The 23,943-nt window shown below is 53.4% G+C and overlaps 1 protein-coding gene across 5 annotated transcripts in view; it reads right to left on the reverse strand.

The window, feature by feature from the left end:
* SGSM1 (small G protein signaling modulator 1) overlaps positions 1–23,943 on the reverse strand; it is a 36,656-nt gene that overhangs the window by 9,268 nt on the left and 3,445 nt on the right. The window contains exons 3-20 of one of the 5 annotated variants that reach the window (XM_059863229.1): positions 16,967–17,042; positions 13,314–13,476; positions 12,371–12,523; positions 11,824–11,891; positions 11,541–11,686; positions 11,002–11,133; positions 10,376–10,500; positions 8,963–9,030; positions 8,443–8,606; positions 7,918–8,047; positions 6,467–6,637; positions 5,479–5,617; positions 5,153–5,217; positions 4,660–4,805; positions 3,574–3,702; positions 2,856–3,038; positions 1,141–1,212; positions 38–619 (exon numbers count right to left, since the gene is read on the reverse strand). In XM_059863229.1, coding sequence (XP_059719212.1) covers positions 38–619; positions 1,141–1,212; positions 2,856–3,038; positions 3,574–3,702; positions 4,660–4,805; positions 5,153–5,217; positions 5,479–5,617; positions 6,467–6,637; positions 7,918–8,047; positions 8,443–8,606; positions 8,963–9,030; positions 10,376–10,500; positions 11,002–11,133; positions 11,541–11,686; positions 11,824–11,891; positions 12,371–12,523; positions 13,314–13,476; positions 16,967–17,042 — 2,712 coding nt within the window. Of the gene's footprint in view, positions 1–37; positions 620–1,140; positions 1,213–2,855; positions 3,039–3,573; positions 3,703–4,659; positions 4,806–5,152; positions 5,218–5,478; positions 5,618–6,466; positions 6,638–7,917; positions 8,048–8,442; positions 8,610–8,962; positions 9,031–10,375; positions 10,501–11,001; positions 11,134–11,540; positions 11,687–11,823; positions 11,892–12,370; positions 12,524–13,313; positions 13,477–16,966; positions 17,043–23,943 lie in introns of those variants that run through there. The other 4 variants (XM_059863228.1, XM_059863231.1, XM_059863230.1 and 1 more) reach the window with 4 other exon arrangements.

The raw sequence follows: 23,943 nt of genomic DNA on the forward strand, positions 1-23,943 counted from the left end.
CCAGGAAGGAACCCCCCAATGCCAGGTCTGTACTTACAGAGTAGGTGACACCCGTGGAGGAGAGAGCAGCTGGTTCACTGCTGGTCAGATCAGTCACAGTCAGAGTCTCCAGCTGTGGGTACAGACTCTCCATCTCTGGCTCCTCAGAGAGGTTGTCCTCACTCTCCACCAGGCTCTGCTTCTCAGCCTCACTGTCTGCCCAGCTCTCCACCACAGTCAAAGCCACAGTGTCACTGTCACGCAGCAGCCCCGCCGAGCCCTCACCCACGGGGACAAAGTCCACGCTTCCACCAGTGGAAAATTCACCTTCCAGGCTGTCTTGGCCCTGCAGCTTCTCCTGCTGGACACCATCTGTATCTGGTGGGGCTGGCAGGTCGGAGCCAGCAGCCTTTCCCTGGGAGCTGGATGAGGATTTGGTGGTTTCCAGGGCACTGTCCTCGTTGCTGAAGCTGCGCTCCGAGAACCCCGATGTGATGGAGAAGTTTTGGGAAGAGGGGTGCCCAGAATCAGGGGAACACGTGCCATTGGGGACTGTCCCATTGGGGATCTTGCTTTGTTTGCCATCTTCCAGCTGAGAATCTACTTCAGTCTGTTCCACCTCATCCACAGATTCAAACACCTGCAAAGTGGGAAGACATCCCAGGCATTCAGCAAATGTTGGGCATATGGGCACTACATCCCCAAGAGCTGTGTACTCATAATGTCTGTGTTCCCAGCAGTGGAGAGGGAAGAAAATCCCCCTTTAGCTTCTTCTGCCTACATATGAGTCAGTACTTGGTCATTTGCACAACTCCAAGGCCCCAAATCCCTGCTCCAAAGGACTATGCTTTGCTTGGCATTATATACTGGGCAGAAATTGCAAGAGGTGTTAAACACCTGGGCATGAACAGAGGGAGCAGCCATGGGCCTTCAGGTGTGAGGCCTCGGGGCAGAGCTGGCAGGTGAACATTGAACACCCCAAGCAGAGCAGAGATCTGACATTAGCAGCTCCAAAGCAGGTTGATGACTCATTTACCTCTTCCAACACTAGTTCTGTTTGCCAGAAATCGCTGTGGTTGTGGTGAGGGGTCAGCCCAAGCCAAGGCAGAGCCATGGGGACAAGGAATGGAGGGACAAGGAATGGAGGGACAAGGTGCTCACCTGGGTGCTGGAGCTGGAGTCGCTCTGCAGCCGGGCGTGGTTCTGCCGGCCGGAGCTGCAGCTCTGTGAGGACTGCAGGGGACAGGGAAAAGGGCAGTGAGAAACAAAAGAAAAGCAAAGGGGTCAGGGTGAGGGAAGTCAAGCAGAGCTGGCACTTCTGCAGGTGAAGAACAAGCAGAAAATGCATCCAGTAAATATCTGACCCATGATTTTCCTGTCACATCCATGGTGCTGCGTCACCCAGCACAGTGCCCTGCCTCAGCCCCTGACACTGCTGGGGAGGAGGCAAAGGCAGTTTTGTCAGGTCAATGCACTTGTTCAAGTGCTGTGTGTTGGGTCTGAAGGAGCTGCTTTCCTCTGGCCTGCACGGAGGTCACACTGCATCCCTGGAGTGTGAATTTCTACAAATCTCTGTCCTAATTTGGCAGCAATGCAGCTCAGCCCAGCTCCGTTTACATAAACGATGAAGTCAGGCTATAAAACAGTCCCTTCAAGCATATTCATGCTTTTTTCCTTTTCTTCAAGGACAAATATTGATGTTTTAAGCCAGACTCGGTGGAAGCAGCTCCTCTCAAACTCACAAGTACCCTGTTCTGGCTTCCAGCTGAAGCATAGAGGGAAGGGCTGGGCTTTGCAGGCACCAGCCTGGCTCCGTGGAGTCCCTCTGAGCAACCAGCCCACAATGAGAGCAAGTCCTCCCCAGTAACTGAGCAGAGGTGCAGAGCATGGCCATTGCATCACACACAAACAATAGGATTTTAAGAAAATACAGCACATTCAGAACAGCAGTTGTCCCCACCCTTGTATTGTGGGTGTTTGCTGGGCAGGGCTCTGGTGGGGAAAGGAAGGGTGACAGTTTTCCTCCATTACCATGGGAGCACTTAAAACAGGAAATTTCAGGTTGAGATGGGAAAAGGGGGGAACTTTTTGTGTGTTCACGCTGCCAGCTCCCTTCCCACACGTGGGTCCAAAGGAAGAGCCACGGTGGAGATGCTGAGGGGATGGGAATGATTCCCAGGCTTCAGCCAAGGGAGCAGTGCCTCTGCTCACTCTGAGAGCTGCATCATCCAGTTCCACCCTGCCTCTGGCTCAGACCTGCCTTCCCTGCATCTCTCCCTCTCTGGGCACACACGTAGCCTGCAGGACTGGGGAGGAGCTCAGCTCTTTCCCAAAGCACCCACAAACTTCCCAGAGGGAAGCAGATCAAATCTCCAGCGCTCACCTCCCCTCTGGGCCAGCAGCCTGAGGTCAGGGAATGCTCTGCATTGCTGGGCTCTTCTCCTCCAAGGACAAAACTCTCATGGAAACACTCCCTGGACTCTGTTCCCAGGACTGCCTTTCCTTTCACAGGCTTTTCCCTCCACACCCTTTGGTTTGGGCTGTGGATCTCATTCCTCACTGCATTGCTAAAAGCCAGTCCCCAAGGCGCTGGATGACACAGTGTACTGAGGGTGTGCTGAGGCTTCTTCCATGCTGGAAAAGGGAGCCAGGAAGCCCAGTGCCCTGCTTCACAGCCCCTCGGTGCCAGGAACACGCTCTTCCTCCTCACCCCTACTTCAAACCATCTTCCATGGAGCTAATCCTGAGTATTTCACTTCCACAGAACACAGTGAGGAACAAGACACCCAGGTGGGCACAGGTCAGGGGAGAAGGCTGGGCAGGACCTGTGTCTGCACCCCACACAAACTCTGGGTGGGCACTGCCCAAGCCCTCACCTCGTTGCTGATGGTCGAGTCCCTGTGCATCATCCTCTGGATGTGGGAGTCCAGGCTGGCCCCCGAGGAGCACTTGGCCAGGGCTGCGGCGTGCGACTCCTTCTCGCGCTGCCGGACGATGGCCTCGCAGCCCAGCCACTCTGCCATGGTGTGCTCGTAGCACGCCCGGGTCTGCTCGTCAGCCTGGCACACAGGGACAGGGGCTGGCAATGGCTGTCCCAAACCATGGAGAGTCCCAAACCAGCCCCAACTGTGCCCCACACAGGGCAGTGCACATTTGTGGGACACAGCCACCCTTACTCTGCACAAAATGTGGCCAAGATTTGGATGGAAAAACGCCCACCCATCTCCTCCCTGCCCTCCCAACGTGCACAAGGCACCAAACATGAGGTGCTGCACAGGCCAGTGAGAAGCTTGGCCCTACCTGCTGATCCAAGGGCTTGTCCCACTCCTACCTACAGCCCAGCCCAGAGTGGACATGAGGCCCAGTGGGCTCACAGAGGTGTGCTGAGGCTTCTTCCATGCTGGAAAAGGGAGCCAGGAAGCCCAGTGCCATGCTTCACAGCCCCTCAGGAACATGCTCTTCCTCCTCACCCCTACTTCAAACCATCTTCCATGGAGCTAACAGACCTCTGCTAACAGACCCCTCCACTGGGCAGGACCAGGGCACAGCAGTGAGCACACTGGGCTGCTGAGCTGGCAGAACACCCTCACCAACCTCCTTCCTCTCTGCCTCTGTCATCCCAAACTGGTAATGGCCCAGCAGGAAGGGCCACACAGCCTTCCTGATCTCGTGCTGGATCCCGCCGTAGTAGATCAGCCGCAGCAGCTCCTGGTCCTCGTAACTCTGTGGGGAGAGCCTGGGTCAGGGCACAGACACAGCCAGGAGGTACAGGTGTCCCCAGCCTGGCTGTGCCACCCATCAGCACCACAGCTGATGCCTCAGGTTTTAGCTTTTGTGTTTTTCAGATTCTGTGCTGCTTTGGTGTGTAGTTCTGAGCTTCATATTAGGGGATGGTGAGCTCTCTGCACAGAGTAGGGAGACAAAAAATTTCTTCTCTAGCTGGGGACTAAGGACAAATGATCCAAATCTCAGGCCCAGGAGCAGAAACAACGTGGGCTGAAGAGAGAAAAACAAGGATGGGGCTTTATGGGCTAAACTGTAATTGGACAATGAACTCCAATATGCAAATGGAGCAGAACTTATAAAAGTGTGAGACCCTGTGACCAGTTGTGCATTTTGTGACTATTTTGGGTTCATCTCGGGTGTAGCCCTGGCTGGGCTCTTGTGCTGCCCAAGGTGGATTCACTGAGGCCTTTTAGTAAATCCCTACTTTATTCTTTAGCTCTGTCTAGTCTCTGTGTTAGAGAGCCTCCAGCCCCACTGCCCATGATCCCTCAGACCCCTGCCTGGGCTTAAGCAGAGCAGAGGCTGTGGGTGGACATTTTGGCTCTCCACACCAAAGAGTGGCCCACAAAGTCACCAAAGCACCACTTCTGTGCCCCTGAGGTGGCAGCACGTCAGGACCCCACTCAGGACAGCAGCACCTGGGTGACAGACACTGCTGCAGGCAGGCTCTGAGCAGAAGCACTTGAAGAAGAGCAGGGCTCACTCCTCAGCTCCCACATGCCAAGGATTAGGAGCCTCAGGCTCTGTGCAACCTGGGACAGCCTGGCTGACTTCCCTCCTTGAGGAACTTCTTGACGTGTTTCACCGCCTCCCCATGCTACACCCACTTCAGTGACACTGTCCTGGGCTCCCCGAGCCCAGCAGAGCTGCTGTGTCCCCAGGGCATGGCCCTACCGAGCTGTCCTGCAGGTATCTGTGCCAGATGTCCACGGTGAGCCCCGCGCTGGCGCTGCAGGGGACATCAGGGGACACGATGTTGTGGTTCACCAGCGCCGACAGGTGGGTCCTCACCGTGGACAGGTGTCTGCAGTAAGCCAACCCTGCAGCAGGAACACCACACCTTCAGCTGGGCAACTCCAGGAAACACGAGGATGAAGAGCAGGAGGAAGCTCTGCTGGGGGACACTCCCTGCAGCCACATCCAGCCCTCGGAGCAGGGATTCTACCAGGACAGGTCCTCATCTTCTACCCCCAGTGCTGCTGCTCACAGGGCTCAAGGCTGAGGGTCAGAGCCCAGCTGTTTGCTCCCCACCCTGAGCACGTGCAGCAGGCTGGTCCCAGCTCCCCCAGCCACTGCCAGCTGCCCCAGCACCACTCCCAGCCCAGGACCTCATCCCTTGTCCTGTCACACATCCCAGGGCAGCAGCAGGGGGGTGACAAGTACTCACATCCATAGAAAGCCCGGGACAGGATCTGGTACTTCATGTTGTCACACAGCAGCTTCAGTGGAGCTCTGCCAACAAAACCACACAGGATGTGAGGACAGAAAATGCTCCTGTGCATCCCCTCATCCTGGCTTGGATCCCACTGATCCAGCTTTGCCTGCAGGGATTCACCAGGGATGCTGCCCGGGTTCAGAGCAGCAATTCCCGCTGCCAGGCTATGGAGCAGCTGAGATGTCCCAAGATGCAGGGACAAACCTCACCTCAGCCACCCCCCAGTGACCCTGCCATGGCTGCTGGACATGAGCCCTGGCTCTGCTGTGCCCTCGTACCTCTCGTGGCTGCACCCGTTGGCCGGACCCCCGTCGGAGGAGCCGCTCTGGGAGCAGGAGGAGCAGGAGGATTTGCGGGTGCTGGGCTGCCACATGGGGGGCAGGACAGCCCCCGGAGCATCCATCAGGTCCTGGGGCACTGCAGGAGGGCAGAGAGGAGCATCAGCTACAGCCTGGCACTGCCCTGCAGTCAGGGAGCTACAGAGAGAGCTTGCATTGGCAAACGCAGCATCCCACTCTGGCCAAGGAGGCTCCAGCAACCAAGCAGGAGCCACCACGGGGAATCACAGCACTGGTGAGCTCAGGAGAAAGGAAAGGGAACAAAGAGCACTGATGAGAGAGAACCATTGCTAATTAACCAGCTAATTCAGAAAGCTGATCTTAAACTGCTTCGTGCTGACCAAGGCAGAAACCCAACACCCAACACAGAGGCTCCAGAGAGAAAACAGGATTGAAATCAGCTGCTGTCCCAAGAAGAGTGGATTACTGGAAGGGAAAAGGCCCATCCCTCAAAGGATCTCATCCAAAGGTCAGGGAAAGAAGGGAGCACCCAAATCACAAGACAGGAGATGAAAACTTGGATGAAGAGGTTGAGAGGCACAGCAGGAGCTCTGAATGTTGTCACTTGTTAATCCCTGCTTAAACTGAAAGTGCTGCTGCAAAGGCCTTGGGTCCTGCTCAGGTACCACCCACACACAGCCCTGGCCATGAGGAATAATCCTTTTTACTCCTCCTTGGAAATTAAATTGTGGTAGAAATTTCAGCTTCTGGCTGGATCCTCGCCCTCCTTTGGTCTCACTGGCTCTCCCTGCTTGTGATAAGGAATGAATGACATTTGCAGGAAAAAGACTGAATTATTCCCACAGAAGTCCCTTGCCCTCCCACTGAGCTGATGGGTCAGTGACAGTCTGACAGGGACAGCTCTGCAGGAGCTCTCAAGTGACAACACAGGTGAGCTGAGCACCAGACCCAACCAAAAGCTGATTACACTGATGCCAAGAGGTGCCCAGAGCAGCACGGAGAGCTCGGGATCTGCCAGGGAGACTCAGACACCATTTGGGGATCACCACCATCTTGCTTCCAGCTGGAATCTTCATGATCTTCCCTCTCCCAGCAGTCACAGGTGCAAGGAGTGGGTGAAAAGCACCATTAATGGCAACTAGAGACACAGAGAGAGGACAAAGGCACCAGTGAAAGGGGAGAAAGGAAGAATCTGTGGAGAAGAGAGAATGATGCAGTTCCACCCCTGGCTGAGGAGGTGCACAGGAACAGCACAGGCTGTGATGATGCCAGCTGAGGAGGTGGCAGCAATTCATTTCCCAGAAAATGTGGCCCCCAGCATGGAATTTTAAGGGGTAGATCAAAAGGCAGCCACAGAAAGGCACATCTCTATCTGCTGTTTTAGCTCCAATCAGGTTTTTATCTGACTCACTGAATTGTGTTAGTCAGCTGAAGGCTAGGAGAACCAAGTATAATCTCAACTGACGTTATGGAGGAGTCACAGCGGATGTAATTTCTCCCTCATAGCCTCCAAAATGTAGGAAAAAGGTTTCCATCTGGTTTCAGAGCTTTTTTAAAAAACACTCCACAAGTCTTCCATCTAAAACTCATTTTCTCCCCCTTCTAAAGTCACCTATGATGTCCCCAGAGGTGAGAAAACAGCTCTTGGAATCTCACAGAAGAGTGAGGACAAATGTACAGACATTTCAGCCAGGTTCAGATCATTCATCACCAGACATGAAGAAGCATTTCTGCTTTGGAGAATCCAGCAGCATCCATTCCCTTGAGTTAGGGACTGAAGACAGGTGGGTGCAGCCTGGCAGCACCCAGAGCAGGGTGCTGGGACCTCCCCTTTGTGCTGCAGGAGCCACACTGAAGGAACATCACTGGATTTAGTGCAGCCTGGGGGCAGCAAGAGAAGAATCAGCCCTGGGGGCTAGTGATGGCAGAAGGTGGCCCCCAAGTGATCAAACTGAACCTTTTTACTGATATTATGTGGGTGTTATTAAGAGGGGGTTTTGCTGATCATTAATGCTGTTGTGCAGTTGCAGAAACAAAGGGCTCAGTAGCAAGTGGAAGTTAATAACAAAACAAAAGAAACAAAACAACAAAAACCAAAAGATAGAATCATGGAATGACTGGGAATTTAGAGATTATTTATTTCCACCCCTTGCAATGGGCAGGGACACCTTCCATGATCCCAGATTGCTCCAAGCCCCATCCAGCCTGGCCTTGAACCCTTCCAGGGATGGGGCAGCCACATCTGGCTGTTCTCTGTGCCAGGGCCTGCCACCCTCCCAGGGAGGAATGATGACATTGAAATCAGGCAGCACCAGCACAAGCAGAGCCCCTCCCCTGGAACCACCTCCCAGCTTGTCCTGTGCCCATCAGTGCCATGTCCCAGCTCCTCCAGCCCCCCCAGGGCTGCCCTGCACTCACCAAACTCTGTCTGTGTCCCAGGGTAGATGATCCTGAAGACATAATCCGTGGCTTCGTCATCTTCCTTGTCGGACGCGGACTCGGAGGAGCCCTGGGGGCTTCTCTTCTTCAGTTTGGGGAACACCTTTCCCTGGGGAGCAGAACCTGCCCTTCACCAGCCACCCAAGTCCAACCACTCCCTTCCTGAGCTCCTGCCCCACCTGCTTTGCCATGTCTGCACATTCCCTGGGCTGGAGCAGCCCCTGGATGAAGTTTCCAGTGTTAGGTGAATCCATAACCCTGCTGGGCACAGGGTAGGTACAGCCCAGAGAGCCAAACCCTCATGGGCAGCCCTCCCACAGCACTCCCCAGCTTTCCAGAAGGGTCTGTTTAGCTGGGCAAGGCCATGAGCTAAACCCATCCACCACATTTTAATAATAATTAATTGACTTTATTAATTTCGGGGAGGGGATAATTTAAAACACAGCAGCCACTAATGCCAGGCAGAGGGTCCACAGGGAAGCCTCAGCAGGAAGAGGCACCCACCTTTCCCCGCTGTGACCAGAGGGGTGGATCCAGCTGTCCGTGGGGCAGGAGGCCATTCTCCAGGCAGGACAGGAACTGCAGCAAGTGTCCTCCACGGGGGAAGCGCAGAGGTGGCCTCTGGATGCCATCCTGGCTCACCAGGACAACCGTGCCACCACTGTCTACTGCTGGCAACAGCGAGAGCAGACAGAGCCATCAGTGAGGGAAACAGCACAGGCAGGAAAGCTCAGGGAATGGGAAATAAGGACTTTCTTCCTTGTGTGGATTCTTCTCTAAGTCCATGATAAGACAGGCCTTGGAAAAGTCTTGCTGGGATCACTCCCTTGGAAATCAGTGCAAGGAGCACTCCCAGCCAAGCACCACAGTAGGAGCTGGGGAAAGACCTTTCTAGAAGCACTTAAATCATAGTGACCACCCAGAGCTCTGGGGAACTGCCCTGCAGCCAGAGCAGAATCGTGTCCCAGAGGTCACGATCAAGTGCCAGGTGACAGAGCCCCCAGCAGCCCCAGGTGTGCCTTACCCTGCTGGTGGCAGTGCAGATACACAATCTCCTCCAGGCGAATGGTCATGGCATAGTCCCAGTACACGCTGCAACAGAGGGACAGGGAAGCTGTGAGCCTCCAGGGTGTGAGAGACTCTGCTGCTGCTCACAGCAGCTCCAAACCCTGCTCCTCACCCCCTGGCAGCAGCCAAAGCCACAGAAAGGATGAGATCCCAGAGCAGTGATGCCAGCCTGATGAGTGACAACATGCCTCCAGAGCCAGGAACTGTCCCTGCCACCTCAGCACAGCCAGGGCCAGTCCTGTCCCACCTGCCCTGGGTGGTTTCTCTGCCCTCACACTGTTCCCAGACACAGGAAATGTGCCCATGGATCCTGGCAACTGCAGGGAGGGACTGGAACCCTGCAGAGCTGAGCACTCTCCTCTGAGCACCCCAAGAATCCCTCAGGAGCAGCCCCAAGGAAATGTGCAGTAAGGTCCAAGCCTGGGCTGCTGCTCTGCCCCAAGGAGAGGAAATAAACCCTCTCAATTTGTGGGTTTTTCAGAGCTCACAACAAATTTGGTCTCAGCACAGGCACCTCGAGGTGTCTGAGCAGATCTAGAACATGCTGGAGAGCTGGTGGCCACCAGAGAGAGCAGAGAGGCAGGGTTTCATTCCTGTGGAGAGCCCAGCACTGCTGTCCAAGGGTGTCAGCACTCAATCACATCCCACTTCTTTGCAACAAAGCAAATTTCCAGATTCTGAGCAGCAGCAGCATCTGCCACTTTGTAAAAATAGTGCTTAAATAACATTAAAAACAGCTCGTGAAGGACAGGAAGGTGTGCAAGAGTGACTCCTTGTAGAGTCATACTTACTGTGCCATCTGCCTCCTCTCTTCCTTGGTCACGTCTTGACACTGGGAGTTTTTAGAGCTTAGGCTGATGCCCAAGGCAAGAACTCAAAAAAGGAGTGTAGAGATGAAAACAGATTTTAGGGGAGGGTACCAGGCTCAACTGGACAGCCCAGGGGCCAAGAAGAAAGGGGAGATGAAAAGCACACAGGTAAACAAAAAACTACAACTGACAATGAATGAAATTGAGACCAAGTTCTGCTGAAGATCTCCAGGTCAAAGCATCAGTGTCCTAAACACTCCTGCTTTCCTGGAGGCAGGAGAAACCTGGGAGCACAGTGTGCTAGGAGGGAGGGAGAGAAAATGCCTCAGAAAATCCCCCAAGGCAACAAACAAAACCACTCTGTGTGTTTTGGAACAAGCTCCACTCCCTCTCTGAGCACTTCCCAGCAGAGACATTCCTCACAGCACCTCCTGCCACCCTCTCCCTGCCTCCTTCCCATCACAGGCTCGAGGGTGATGGTGTTTCTCTGGGAAAACAGTGATGGGCTTTGCATCCCAGATGCAAACCCTGACCCAGGGGAACACTTTCCTCCCAGTCACCTCTTCTCATAGTCCAGGTCCCCCACGGAGCCATTCATCAGCTGGTTGGGGGTCCACTTCAGTGCCATGATGTCAGCAGTCTGGTGAAGGGACAGATATCCTGGGATTGCCTCCATGTCATCTCGCTTGGGAGGAGAAACACAGTGACACACTGAGCTGGAAGAAGCACAAAGCCCTGGAGCCCAGTTGTGGCCCCTCACACAGCCCTGCCCAGCCAGTCACAAACAGGGAGGAACCCACTGTGTCCCTGGAAAACCTCCCAGCAGAGAGTCCAGGACACCTCAAGGACTTGGAAAAGGGCTGAGAGCAACTGCCCAGCAAGGAAAACTAATAAGCTCCACCTAAAAGCAGTTTGCACTTCATTTATTTGACTACAAGAAGCAGGAGGGGACAGGAGAAGGAGTTTTTTGTCAAAGAATGGGCGGGGAGAGGAGCCGGTGTTTCCACCCCGGCTGGAGCAGAGCTCTTCCATCCCACTGGGAGGATCCACATTACCAAGACCTCCACAAACACAATCTTCCCAGATGGAAAAATGTGCTTTTCTCCGTGCAAGAGCAGTCTGGGACAGAACAAGGTGCTGAGGGGCAGAGCAGTGTTTCCAAGCCCAGGCTCCCAGCAGGACTCACCGGCTGCACCAGGACGTTGTTCTTGCCGTACAGGAGCGTGGCTCGGGAATTCTGGTGCAGGGACTCCACGTAGTCCCTGGCAGACAGGGATGGCCTGTCATCCATGCTGCCACTGGAATGTCTTTTCTGAATCTGCAAGAGACACACTCACAAATATGAGGTGAGCACAGACACCCTCTGGCTTCCCAAAAGCTTCTCTTGAACCTCACTTGTGAGAGGCACTACTGGAAATCCTCCCCTCAGGATCCTCTAAGGGGATTCCTGACTTTGTCCAAGCTCAGAGAAGCCCCAGGAGTGAATTTTGTTGGCAGTGCACAGAGCAGATTCAGCTTTCTGTTCATACATGATGATCTCAGGGACACAGACCCTGGAATGCAGCACCACGAGGGGCTGGCACACCAGTGCTCTCCATGAGCCACATCCCCAGCACCTCTGCCTCAAAGACTTCCCCCATCAGAGGGCTCCACAGGCCTTTCCAAGCAAAGGGAGCCCAGATGCTGAGGATGTGGGAGGAGCAGAGAGGTTTATCCCCCACTCACGCAGAGCGCCGGGCGCTTGGTGGGCGAGTCCTGGCGGCAGTGGGAGCTGTGGATCCTGTGCCTCTGGACCAGCTCATCTGCAGAAGGGTCTGTCCAGAAGTGGTCAGCAGTCTTCATCTTGGTGTACTCCAGTGCACAGGGCCCCACTGTGGAGAGGAACACCCCAAACGTAAGGGAGCCATCCTTGATCCCACGGCCGTGGTCACCTCCTGCGTCTGCAGATCGCAGATTTGGGAGCATGTGTTTGGAAACAAGGAGGGAAAGCAAGTAAAGCAAGGGTTACCCAATAAAGATGCTAGAATTGGCCCATCCACGGGATCCATCAGGAGAGCCTCCTTCTCATAGTACTTACTAGAAGAAATAAATGACAGCAGAATGCTGGAGCAAAGTTATAGGCAGTGGTTTATATCCCCATCATGCCCTTCTCTTTCTGTATCATCCCCTGATGGGGAGAGGGCAAGAAGCCCTAAAAAGGCTGAGAAATTCCTGGGGAGCAGCAACCCTCCTGCAGCACACTGCAAGTACCACCATCTCCTAACTAACCTGTCCCAGCACAGGACACCTGAGCATGCAGATTCCAGAAGACAAGGACAATGCAGCCCTGACAACAATTCATTCCTTCATACAGACAATGCTGTCTGTATTTTAGGGAGTGCACAGTGGTCACCAGCAGCAGGGCATCCATCAGAGTCCCCACAATGGGCACAGAGTGACACACCTGGCCTGTGCCACCCAGGGACTTCCCTGACCTGTGTGGATACAGGTGTTGCCCAGCCAGCAACACCCCCAGTGCCATGGGCAGGACATGGGTGGGCTGTGCCAGTGCTGACCTGCTGTTCTCCACCAGGTAGTGCACGATTTTATCCAGGACCTTTTCGAAGAGGGCTGTGCGGATCCAGAGGTGCCTGATGGCCTGAGGAGACAGGTTGGGCATCTTCGGCACCTTGCGCACGTTCTCCGGGACCCCCTGGGCCTGGTTTCTCCTTTAGGTACAAGACAAGAGACAACAACACCACAGGCTCACCCCTGAACTCTGAGGGAGCCCAGGGCACCCCTGCCATCAGGGGTTTGGGGGTGTTGACTGTGTTGGCTGGGGGATCCCAGGGAATTGCCTAGAACAGAGCTCTGGAGGTGCTTCCTGTCCCTGTCCCATCCCCTGCTCCAGAGGGGCCACACCTGCGTTTGAAACCACATCACCAAATCAGTTCCCCACTGTAAAGACCCCAGAACTCTGCTCTTCCTCAGCACAGTCCTCCAGCCCACACACATTTCCATGGCTGAGCTCACAGGCAGAGCAGCTCATCTTAGGACAGCTTAAAATTCCTGCCTGCAGGTAGCTGCTCCATCCATCTCCCTGCTAATTGTCCAAGGATGAGTAATCCTCTCCCAAAGAGCAGCTGAATTACTGCAGCTCTGAGTCCTGCACACTGAGACAGGCCAAACGTGGTTCCAGCTTGGTGAACAGGTCCATAAACTCTGACAGCTTGGTGAACTGGTCCATAAACTCTGACAGCTCAGGAGCAGCATGCTCAGCTGTCCCTGAAGCACCAGAGCAGAGGCAGAGAGACTTAAAACTTGTCCATCCCTGCTTAAATCACAACCACAACTCAGTCTCCTAGAACATCAACCAGTTTGGTCAAGATATAAAAAACCCAGGAGAGAAGACTGAAGGAGCAATTCCTCCTGTCGAGGCTCAAGTTGGGACTCAAACCACACTTCCCACCCCAAAACCCGAGTGAGCAGAGAGGACTGGCAGCCACGCTGGTGCCTTACGCGTTCTCAATGAGCTGCTCCAGGTCCTGCACCTTCCTGCAGAGCTCCTCTGCCAGGGGGAAGCTCTTGCCCACCTTCATGAAGAGCGCTGCGATCTTGTTGCTGCGCAGGAACCCGGCCGCCCTCCGCTTCAGCCCGAACAGCACACAGCATTCCACGGCGGCTGCAGAGAGCACAGGCCTCAGGATCAGGATATTCCCAGCTGGAAGGAGCCACAGGGATCACCCAGTCCAGCTCTTTGAGGGATTGGCCCATCAATGGAACACACGGAGTTACAGTAATCTTGGCTTTGGTAGCGCCATGCTCTACCCAACTGAGCCAACCTCAGGGTCACAGGAGCACCTTCCCTATGGAGTCAAGCTGAGAGAGGACAGGCCTCAGGATCAGGATATTCCCAGCTGGAAGGAGCCACAGGGATCACCCAGTCCAGCTCTTTGAGGGATTGGCCCATCAATGGAACACACGGAGTTATAGCACCATGCAATCTTGGCTTTGGTAGCACCGTGCTCCACCCAACTGGGCCAGCCTCAGGGTCACAGGAGCACCTTCCCTATGGAGTCAGGCTGAGAGAGGTGGGGCTGTGCAGCCTGGGGAAGAGATGGTTGTGTGGAGACCTCACAGCACCCTCCAGGATCTGAGGGGATTACAAGGAATCCAGAAAGGGACTCTTCATCAGGAGCCCTCCTACCAGACCAGGTTGCTCTAAGCCCTATCCAACCTATCCTTGAACACTTCCATGGATGGAAGCTCCTAAAACTCCTCAGGCAGTAAATCTGAAGGCAGAGACATCCCCACCTTGGCTTCAGGAAATTGTAATCCCATCCCACATGGGAATTAACAACAAGCACTACAGCTTCTCCAGACAGGGCAATTGCTATGCTGGGCAAACAGGCTGACACACTCCTTTTTGTGGATTGTGGAGAAACCAGCATCTCCCTGATGTTTTCCCTTCAGCCCAGTCTGAGGGATGGGCACAGCTGGAACAGGAGGTTTCACTCCCTGTGCTGGCATGGTGCAAGTCAGGAGGAGAAAGCTCAGGAGCAAGGACAGGCACCCTGAGGGTTTCTAATGCAGCACAGGAAATGGGACAATTTTCCCCCAAAAATCTCAATGTTCATACAAATATTTTTCTGAAAAGCTGAAAGGAACAAAGACCCTGAGGATGAACCACAGGCAGTGCCAGCAGCTCAGTCTGGCTTTGGGGACTCCGTTGGCACTTGGGGACACGGGGACTCATTCAGCCCCTGTGGAAGGCAATGCCTGACTCCATGTCCTGAACTGTGCCCAGAGGCACTCACCAGACTCCAGTGAGAGCCCAGACAGCCCCAGACACCTTCCCTGCCCTGCCAGGGTAAGCAGGGATCCCAGGAACCAGCAATGACTCCACAGAAAGGTGCAGACAGGCTCAGCCAGCAGCTCGTTCCCAAAGCCCCCTGGGAGGGCTCAGGATGGATGTCTGGTGCCAAACACAGACTGATTAAACAGGCTGATCAAAGCCCTGGAAAATCACACAGACCCACAGTCCTCAGGCCCTTGATCCAGGTCTGACAAGGAAGGAGTTCTGCTCCCTCCTCCCCGGGAAGCCAGCGCGGCTGAGCTGAGCCTGGATGCTGCTTCCCCTCCTGCCTGGAAAGGCACACTTCCCTACAGCTGAACAGCTCCATGGAGACACAGAAAAAGGCATTCCATGCAGCCCCATCTCAGCAGCTCCCAGGCTGGGAGAGGCTCATTATCCTGCCCTGATCCATGCCTGAGCTTTGTGCCCAGCAGCAGCATCCAAGGGGGGATGAGACACAGCCTGTGTTGGTAGAACAACAGATTTGGGCCAGCCCAGCCCTGCTGACCCCCAGCAGCCAGGCAGAGCCACTGCATGGACATCTGGCTTTGAAACCAGGCCCTGCACAAGCCCTCCCAAAGCCCAAAGGGCTTCATCTGCCCCAGGATTATGTGCAGCCACAAATAAAAAAAAACCCAAACCGCTCCATGGCTTTGCCAGAAAAGCCAACACCTCCCTAATTTGTCCTGTGCTTCTTGGCTAAAATACAAGTGACAAACAGCCCCACCTGCCTGGGGCTGCACCCAGGGGTGCCCATGTGGAGTGCACAGCTCAGGCTGGTGCTGAAAGCTCAGGTACCCACAGGGTATGAGCAGCCAGGGCTGCTCCTGCTGCACTCCCAAAAAGGGAGCTCCCAGTGCCACCAGTTCCATTCCAATTTCCCAGGAGCACTGGTGCTCTCACTGTGCTCAGGTCACAGGCAGCACATCCCAGCTCCTGCCAAGCAGGGAGAAATCTCAACTCCTGACAGGCCTCTGGCACAGAGCACCACGACAGAGCTGTCAGCAGCATCTGTTCCCAATGCCAGATCTGAACCCATGCAAAACACCTCTCCTGCTGGCAAACTACAGGGAAATGTGCAGCTTCCACAGGAAAAACTCTCCCCATGCTCTACTAAATCCAGGGATGATGGCAGGATTTTTAAATAGGATGAGTTTTGGAGCTCAGTTTTATCAACACTGCAAAGAGATTCTCCCCACCCCTCAGGATATAACTTACAGCAGAGCCAGGATAGCCAGGATACAATCTAGAGCAGATGCACATGGTGCATCAGCTACAGCCTGCTAAGGGGCAGCTTTGACTCCTGGCAAAAGACTGAAGATATTCCTGAGCTGCCCAGAGCTCTGACATGATCCAAACCCTCGGGCTGAGCAGCCTTGGCTGACGTGGACACCAAACCCTGGGCTCCCCATCAGCCTCCCAGGGCAGCCTGGGTGTGACAGATGCCAGCTCGTGTTTGTCTGCTCCAAGCCCCCCCTCCCAGCACCACGGGGGCTGCTGCCCTTCCCTGCCAGACCCCTGGCTCCATCCCCAGGGGTTTGTGCTGTGCAGAGGGCTCTGTGAGGAGGGCTCTGCTGGGAAGGCAAGGCAGCTCTCTCCAGGGAAAAGGGCAGCTCTGGCAGCCAGAGCCAGGCTTGCAGCACGCTCTGCTTGGCAGGGAAAGAGGTTATTTACAAGCTCACCCAGCTCCTGGAGAGCCACAGCACTGGGGAAGGTGAAGGAACCATTCCAGCAGATGGAGCAGGAGGGGGACACCAGGAACCAGGGAAGTGCAGCAGCATCTTAAGAGGCCAGAAGGAAGCAAGGAGCCCTTTGTGCCTGGATGCCTCAGCTCCCTGTCACAGGAGCCTATAAATAATGCCAGTTTCAGGAGCCTCGTGCTGCACAGAAAAGCAGGGAATGAGTCACACCTGGAGGTCTGCTCTGCTCTTTCACACAGGGGTCAGGGGCTGGGAACAGGCTCCTGGCTGTCTTTGGTGTGAGGGCCCAGCAGGAAAGGAGGAAGCCCAGCCTCCTTTCCAGAAACTCCTATTCCATAACAGCAGAGAAAAGATTTGGACTTTCAGTCGGATCAATTCTCAAGGGAATTTAAAAATAAAATATTGTTTCTAGTCCTTCCTCACTGCCAGCATCCCTCCTCTTTTGACACATCCCTGCATATTCTAAGCACAAAGACCTCAGGGACTGTGACCTCTGCCAGAACAATCCATCCTCTGGCACTCCCCATTCCCCCAGCCCAAGGTCCTGGAGCTGGAGTGGGTTCCCAGGAGTGGCACAGCACCAAAACCCCCAGTCCAGGCCAGCACAGGAGACTCACCACAAAAGGAGATGATGTGGCTGCTGTCCTCATGCACAAACTTCCTTGTCACAGCCTCCTCCATGATCTGCTTCACCTGCAGGACAGAGGCAGTCAGGGAAAACATGGAATCTCAGCCATGGACCTGCAGTGGGGTGGGTGCACAGGAGCCCCCTCTGCTCCCAGGTTTTCCCAATGGCACAGGAGAGCTCACAGAAGATTGATGCAGCTCTGCCTGCTGAGCATCACCAGCCACTTCAAAAAGTCAAGTATAAAAAAAAGATTGTTTCATTTCTGAGAAAGTTCACAGCAGGAAAACGATGAGCCAAGAATTAACTGAGGGAACTGAGCATCACTTAGATAAAAGTCATCTAATAAAGGTACCCAAATCTCATATTTAAGGGTTTTATAGCATTGTTCTCTTCTCTCATTTTGTTTGACAAATTTCCTGTGACACAGCTGTCCCAAATGACTGCAACTCTCCATCAGTGCCTAATTCAGTGCTCACCTGGCACCAGCTGTGCCCAGGAGTTCCATTTGCACAGCAGAGCCAGCAGCTCTGCCCTCTCTGACTCACAGCTGGCACTCAGCTGACCCAGAGGAAGCTGTCACTTAGTGCTCATCAGGGCCACCATTAGGGGACAAAAACAATCAGGACCCCACACAAACTAGGAGGGTAATTGCTGCAGGGAGCAGACAGGAGGTCAGGTCTGACAGCAGAGTGGTGACTCCCATCCCCAGCTGTCACCCTCCCTAATCCTGCTGCAAGCAGCCAAAGCCCAGCTGAGTCTTTGCTCCTCAAACATTCACTTCCCAAGCACTTTTCCTTTCAAACACAGCTGCCAGCATGCCTGGATCTCATCTTCCAGTGCCTCTGTGACATCTTGGTTTTGGAAAACACAGGGGAAAGTGTTGCCAGCACAGAGCTGAGGGTGTGAAAGAAGCTCTGCTGAGCTCTGCTCTCCCGGAGGGCACAGGGAGGAGGGAAATACAGCAGGTCAAGACCTGGCCAAGCAAACCTTGGCATGAATGAGAGACCTTTAATGGCATCATTTGGGGAATTAAACTGCTCTGCAAGGTATAATCAAGGTCAGTTATGCACAGCTGACAGCTCCATAAAGGAAATCCTGAGTATGGATTAAGAGCAGAGACTCTGTGAGCCAAGAGCTGCTCTGTCTCAGAGCCATCAGGTGAGATCCCAGCACTGCTCCCTGCCTGGTGACTAACAGAGCCCTGAGACTTCCCTGGATGCCAGCAGCTCGTATGAGCTGGTACTGAGTCAGGAAGGAATGTCACTGAGATGTGGAACTCGGGACTGGAAGTGCCTCAGAGCACTGGGAAATTCCAGCCCTGTGCTCAGAGCAGTGACTCCACCTGGAAGAACACCCCAGGGACCAGGATAAAGCTCCATCTTCCACCTCAGGGCTTTATTGTGTCCTAAAACTGCAGCTGTCCCTGGTCAGGGCACCTCCTGGTGGCTCCTTCACTCCTCACCTCCCATCTTCAGGTTTCTCCTGGTGCTCCTTCACTCCTCAACTCCCATCTTCAGGTTTCTCCTGGTGCTCCTTCACTCCTCACCTCCCATCTTCAGTTTCCTCCTGGTGGCTCCTTCACTCCTCAACTCCCATCTTCAGTTTCCTCCTGGTGCTCCTTCACTCCTCACCTCCCATCTTCAGGTTTCTCCTGGTGCTCCTTCACCTCCCACCTGCAGCTTCCCCCTGTCCCAGAGCCCCACCTGGGCACCAGGGAAGGGCAGTTGCCATCCTCACTGAGGGCTCCTTGCTCCAGCACCATTTCATTTCACACTCAGCAACAGAAACAGGGGCAGAGCCAGCCCCAGCAAGAGGAGAGGAGCCTCTGTCTCCTCACACATCCCCAGGCCTTGGCTGCAGGGCTGGAGCAGGGATGGGGAGCAGCACACACCTCCATGTGTCCACCACGTGCTGCCCCTTTTCCTCCACCTGGAATTCCCCCCAGAGATATTCTGGCATCTTGCCCAGCCCAGGAGCCATCCCTGACCACCCCTGGTGGGGAGGTTCACATCTTGGGGCCCTCAGGGATTCCCTGAAATTTGGCTGAGCCACCCTTGTCCAGATGGCTCCTGACCCTCACCCAGGCAGGCTGAGCTTGCTCTGGCAGCAGCACTCAGCCCTTCTCTCACACATCCAGCTGACCACACACAGATATTAAATGTACACCCATGGCAGCACTGGGGCTATCAGGATTTTACCCCCACACACACCAAACTACACCCGAAAATCAATTTGCAGAGTTATGTCTTTACCAGCTTCTGATTCAATCAGGAAATACTGGAATATAAGGAGTATATTCAAATATTTGTTTGACATTTCAGTACATTGACACAATGCCTCAGGCCCTTCCCCAGGGCAGTGACCATCTGTCTGTCCAGGGCCTGGGGACCATCCAGGACAGCAGGACACGGCTCTGAGTGGGCATTTCAGTGCCAACACTGCACACACCACCTGCATGCTCCAGGCACAAACAAAACACCTTCCAAGAGACACAGTTTAGTGGAAAATTACCCATTAAAAGTAAAAAAAAAAAAATAAAAAATTAATTGCACTGCATTGACTGAGGTTGTAACACTAAAAATAAATCAAGTCTAAAGGACTGGAAGTGGAAAGGGCAGCAAGGGCACTCACCTGGTGTGTGACAAACACAAACACCAGCCCCAGCACAGACAGACAGACAGACATGGCCTTGTAACACAAAACCAGGGCTATCTTGGAATCCTGGAATGGTGTGGGTGGGAAAGAACTTAAAGCTCATCCCATTCCACCCCCTGCCATGGGCAGGGACAGCTTCCCCTGTCCCAGACTGCTCCAAGCCCCATCCAAGCTGGCCTTGGGCACTTCCAGGGAACAGAATCAACACTTCCAGGGAATGGAAGCAAGAGATCCCAACTTTCTCTACGTACCAAGAAAGTTTTCCCACAAAACAATTTTACATTTGCCCATACAGACACAGCTGGCATCTGTAGGACAGCTCAGAGCCAGAGAAGCCCAAAACTCCTGACAGATCTCCTGTGCTGCTGCCTGCAGACCCCAAAGAGACTCTCCCACAGCCAGCTGGGATCACCAGGACCACAGCTGGGATCTGCCAGGGGATTTGTGACACCCCTTGGCTCCCTGCACAGAGCAGACTTGAACAGCCTCTGAATGTGCTGCATTTTAATGCTAATTCTCAGACTGTAGCCAGAACAATCCCAACAGATGAAGCTGCCCACTCTGGATCTCATGCCAGCCTAGGGAAATGAGATGTTTGCTCTTCTTTTATTAGAAAGGAAATTAAAACAGCAACTAATAATTTAGCTGTAGGTAAACTCAAGAGGAATATCACCAAGTATTCCACAACAGCACAAACAGCCCCCCTGGCTCCAGCTGGGAGCACAGGACAAGTCCCCTGGAAAGGGAAACCAAACCCTCACCTGCCCAACAACCCCAGGAGGGATGAAGGACGAAGGTTCAGACCTCTCTGCTACAAAATTCCCAGGGATATTCATCATCCAAAGTCCAGCTTTGGTGTCACCCAGCCCTGCTGTCATTTACCCTGCTGGAACAAGGCAAATATTATCACAGCCACAGCCACCACCGAGGTGCAGGGACCAGGAGCACTCTGAGAACTGCAGGTTTAATTAGTCCAAGGCAATATTGACTCTCAGCTGTTGTGCCTGGTCAGATTGTTCCCTGCAGAACCTGTACTCTGGATCACTTGCAGTCTCTTTTCCTGCCTCTTGCACAGCCTTTCAGTGGTTATGGAGGCATTTCTGTGGATGCACAGCACCTCCTGGCTATCTGGCCATGCTCATAACTCTGTGAAATTGTTTACAGCAAGCCAGATGCAAACAGAGTCCCCAGGGAGATCCTTTTCCCAGTCCTGTTCCAGGGTCAAGCTCGCTCCCATTGCCACAGGCTGAGGGAGCTGTAGGGATGCTCCCGGTCACCAGATCCAGGAATGGGCCTGGCTGCCATATCCAGCACCAAAAAAATGCCTGGATGAGCAAAAAAAGTGGCATAGCAGCTCCACACTGGAGCCAAAGCAATGGGAGAGCATCCCACCCCATCCCAAACCCAAAGGATTTACAGCTAAAAATGGAGATGAAGATGAGGATGGGGATGTCTGCTGCTCCCTCTGAACATCCACCTCTAGACAGGCTGTCAGATCAGGTGGATGAGATGCTACAGGACCAGAGCCAGGAAGCTGCACTGCCTGTACCCCCCCAGAATCACAGAACTCATCACAGAATCATGGAATTGTTTAGGTTGGAAGAGACCTCCAAGATCACTGAGCCCAATCATTCACCCAGCACTTCCAGGTTCACTGCTCCTGTTCGACCCACCTGGCCCAGGAGAACCAGCAAGCCCTCAAAAGCCATCAAACAAACAACAAAATCATTTTAAAAAACCCAAACCCACCCAATCCACTGATGAAAGAGCCTTTAAACTTGATTTGCTTTTCAAATTCTTTTCCAAGCTGGAGCTTTCTCATTCTCATCAGTGAATGAGAACAAGAGTTTTCTCGTTCTCATCACTGCTTTGATTACGTGTTTGAAGTTAATTCTTGCACTTTAAAAAAAAAAAATCCCATTTTCCTTGTCAGTTTTGGTGCAATGTGGGCATTCCCTGCTGTGGTCTGAGCTCTCCTGTAATTGCTGCTCCCAACCAAGGTCTCTTTCCCCAAAGATCTCCCCAGGAAGCAGCTCCCCATGGAACTCTGCTGCACTTCTCAGGTGTTACAAAATGCTGAAGATCACTGAGATGCAACATTAGGACATCCCCAGGCAGGGCTGTATTTGCAAGGACAATCAGCCTCCCCTGCCCTGCAGGGGGATATTTCCCAGCAGGAATGTAAGCCTGGTTTTGCTGGATGTACCAAAGGTGTCCCAGGCAAAGCAAGTGCAGAATCTCTGCTCAGCCCCAGGTCACAAAGGCATTTTTCCAAACCCCAAGTCCTTCTGGTGCCCACAGGAACATGCAGGGAATGCTGGATGGAAATCCTGGGATATTTCACCACATTGCCCATGCTGGAGCTTGTCACCATCACATTTTCTGAAAAATCTCTTTGCCCAGGATTCTTCTCCTGGGAAGCTGAGAAGCCTCAGAGAGAAATGAAAACAATATTATCTCATTGGCTTCTCCCGTGTTTTGCTGCTTTGGAATGTGGTTTGGAGATTGTTGGATTGGTTTCATGTGAACTGTTTTAACTTAATCACCAATCATGGTCAGGCTGTGTCAGGACTCTGGAAGGAGTCACCAGTTTTTCATTATTATCCTTTAGCCTTCTGTCTGTATCTCTATTCTTCAGTATAGTTTTAGTGTAGCATTCCTTAATGCAATATAGATAATAAAATAATAAATTAGCCTTCTGAGAACATGGAGTCAGATCCATCATTTTCCTCCCTTCATCCAGGGGACCCAGAAAATACCACAGGAGCCAAAGCCACTTTTGCAGCTACAGCAGAACTTCTCAGACTGAAACCTCTCACCAACCAGATTTATCTGCTCATTTGAAAATGAAATGTCTGCCTCTTGCCTGTCTTGCTGCCCTTTTTCAGCAGCCTTGTTGATAAAATTCACATTTCAAACTCAGTGCTGCAGGATTTCCCGTTTCTCCTGCCTTATCACCTCCCTGATCTTTCCTGCAACAAACACCCTGATGATCCCAAAATCAGGTGCCAGACACACTGTTCAGCACCACCCCCAGCTGCAGCCATGCTCTGCCACCTCTCCAAGAGTTTAGTGCCTGACCACTACAAAAAAACCCAAATTAATTGTGCTGGGATCAGTTAAACCCCCCCCCCAGCTGCAGGGCACAGGCAGCATTTACACCCAGAGACATTTTGGTGGCCCCTGGCACGAGGGGACAGCACAGGGACAGCTCTGATGGCACCAGGCACCTGCCTTGAGAGCCATTTGGCAGCTCCCTGTTCTTGCTGCCTCAGGAACATCGATCACCCTCCAGCCCACGGAGACCTCTGGCTTTTCTAAAAGTCTTCTTTCATTATTTATGACCACTTGCTGAATAAAAGATGGCACCTCCTGCAGCTGAGGGATCCTCCACGTGACACCCAGGAGGGAATTCCAGGCCAGCCCTTCCCCAGGAACCGCCTGTGCTCACAGCTGGGCGCTGGGGTGAGGCTCCTGGGGGGATAAGGGAGGAGAAGAACTCGGAATATTTGCGCAGTTTGCTGGAAAATGAATTTAAAACACATTAATGGAAGGATCCACAATGCAGCATTGCACCCTGGGGGACACAGGGGTGATCCCAGCCACATGTGCTTGCTGAGAGTGTTTTGCAGCAGACTTTCTTCACAGAGCATCAACTTTTGGCCAAAGAATCCCTGCTTGCAACAGTAATTTAAGCTGCCTGAGATCACGTTCTAGCTGGTGCTATTCCTGTCAAAGGCACATTTCCACGCCATCTGTGGGCACTGCTCGCTGTAAATGCTCAATACAGACATTTAAGGAAACATTTGAGGCAAACTTTAGTCATTTCTGTGTTTGCAGCACACCCAGCTCGAAGCTGGGCTCTGCTCTCACCACATCCCAAAGCTCCTGTTTTTCCAAGGCACTGATGGCACCCTGAGGAGCCTTCTGGATTCACTAGGACATGGCAAAGGATGATGCTGAAACCAAGGGCAGCTTCCAGCTCCAAACTGCCCTGAAGTCCTGAATCTGTGCACAGCCAGGCATTTCCATGGCAACAGCCAGGATGCAGGGAGGGAGGAGGGCAGGAAATTTTGGCAGCAGAGGACAGAGGGTCCCCTGGCCCAGAGAAGGTGTGAGGAAGGGGGAAAGCAGCACAAAACCTGCTCTGGGGATGAAGGCTCAAGGCAGGGGTTCCTGGAGCACGAGAGCTCTTGTGCAAAGCCCTGCTTTTATCTTTGAAAGGAGAGGAAATGGTCCCCAGTGATCAGAGCTGCTCTTCAGAGCAGATCGATGCAGGCAATCGAGAAATGCTGCATTAAGGGCCCTCTG

The sequence above is a fragment of the Haemorhous mexicanus genome, chromosome 19 (assembly GCF_027477595.1).
Source record: "Haemorhous mexicanus isolate bHaeMex1 chromosome 19, bHaeMex1.pri, whole genome shotgun sequence".
Classification (NCBI taxonomy): Eukaryota; Metazoa; Chordata; class Aves; order Passeriformes; family Fringillidae; genus Haemorhous; species Haemorhous mexicanus.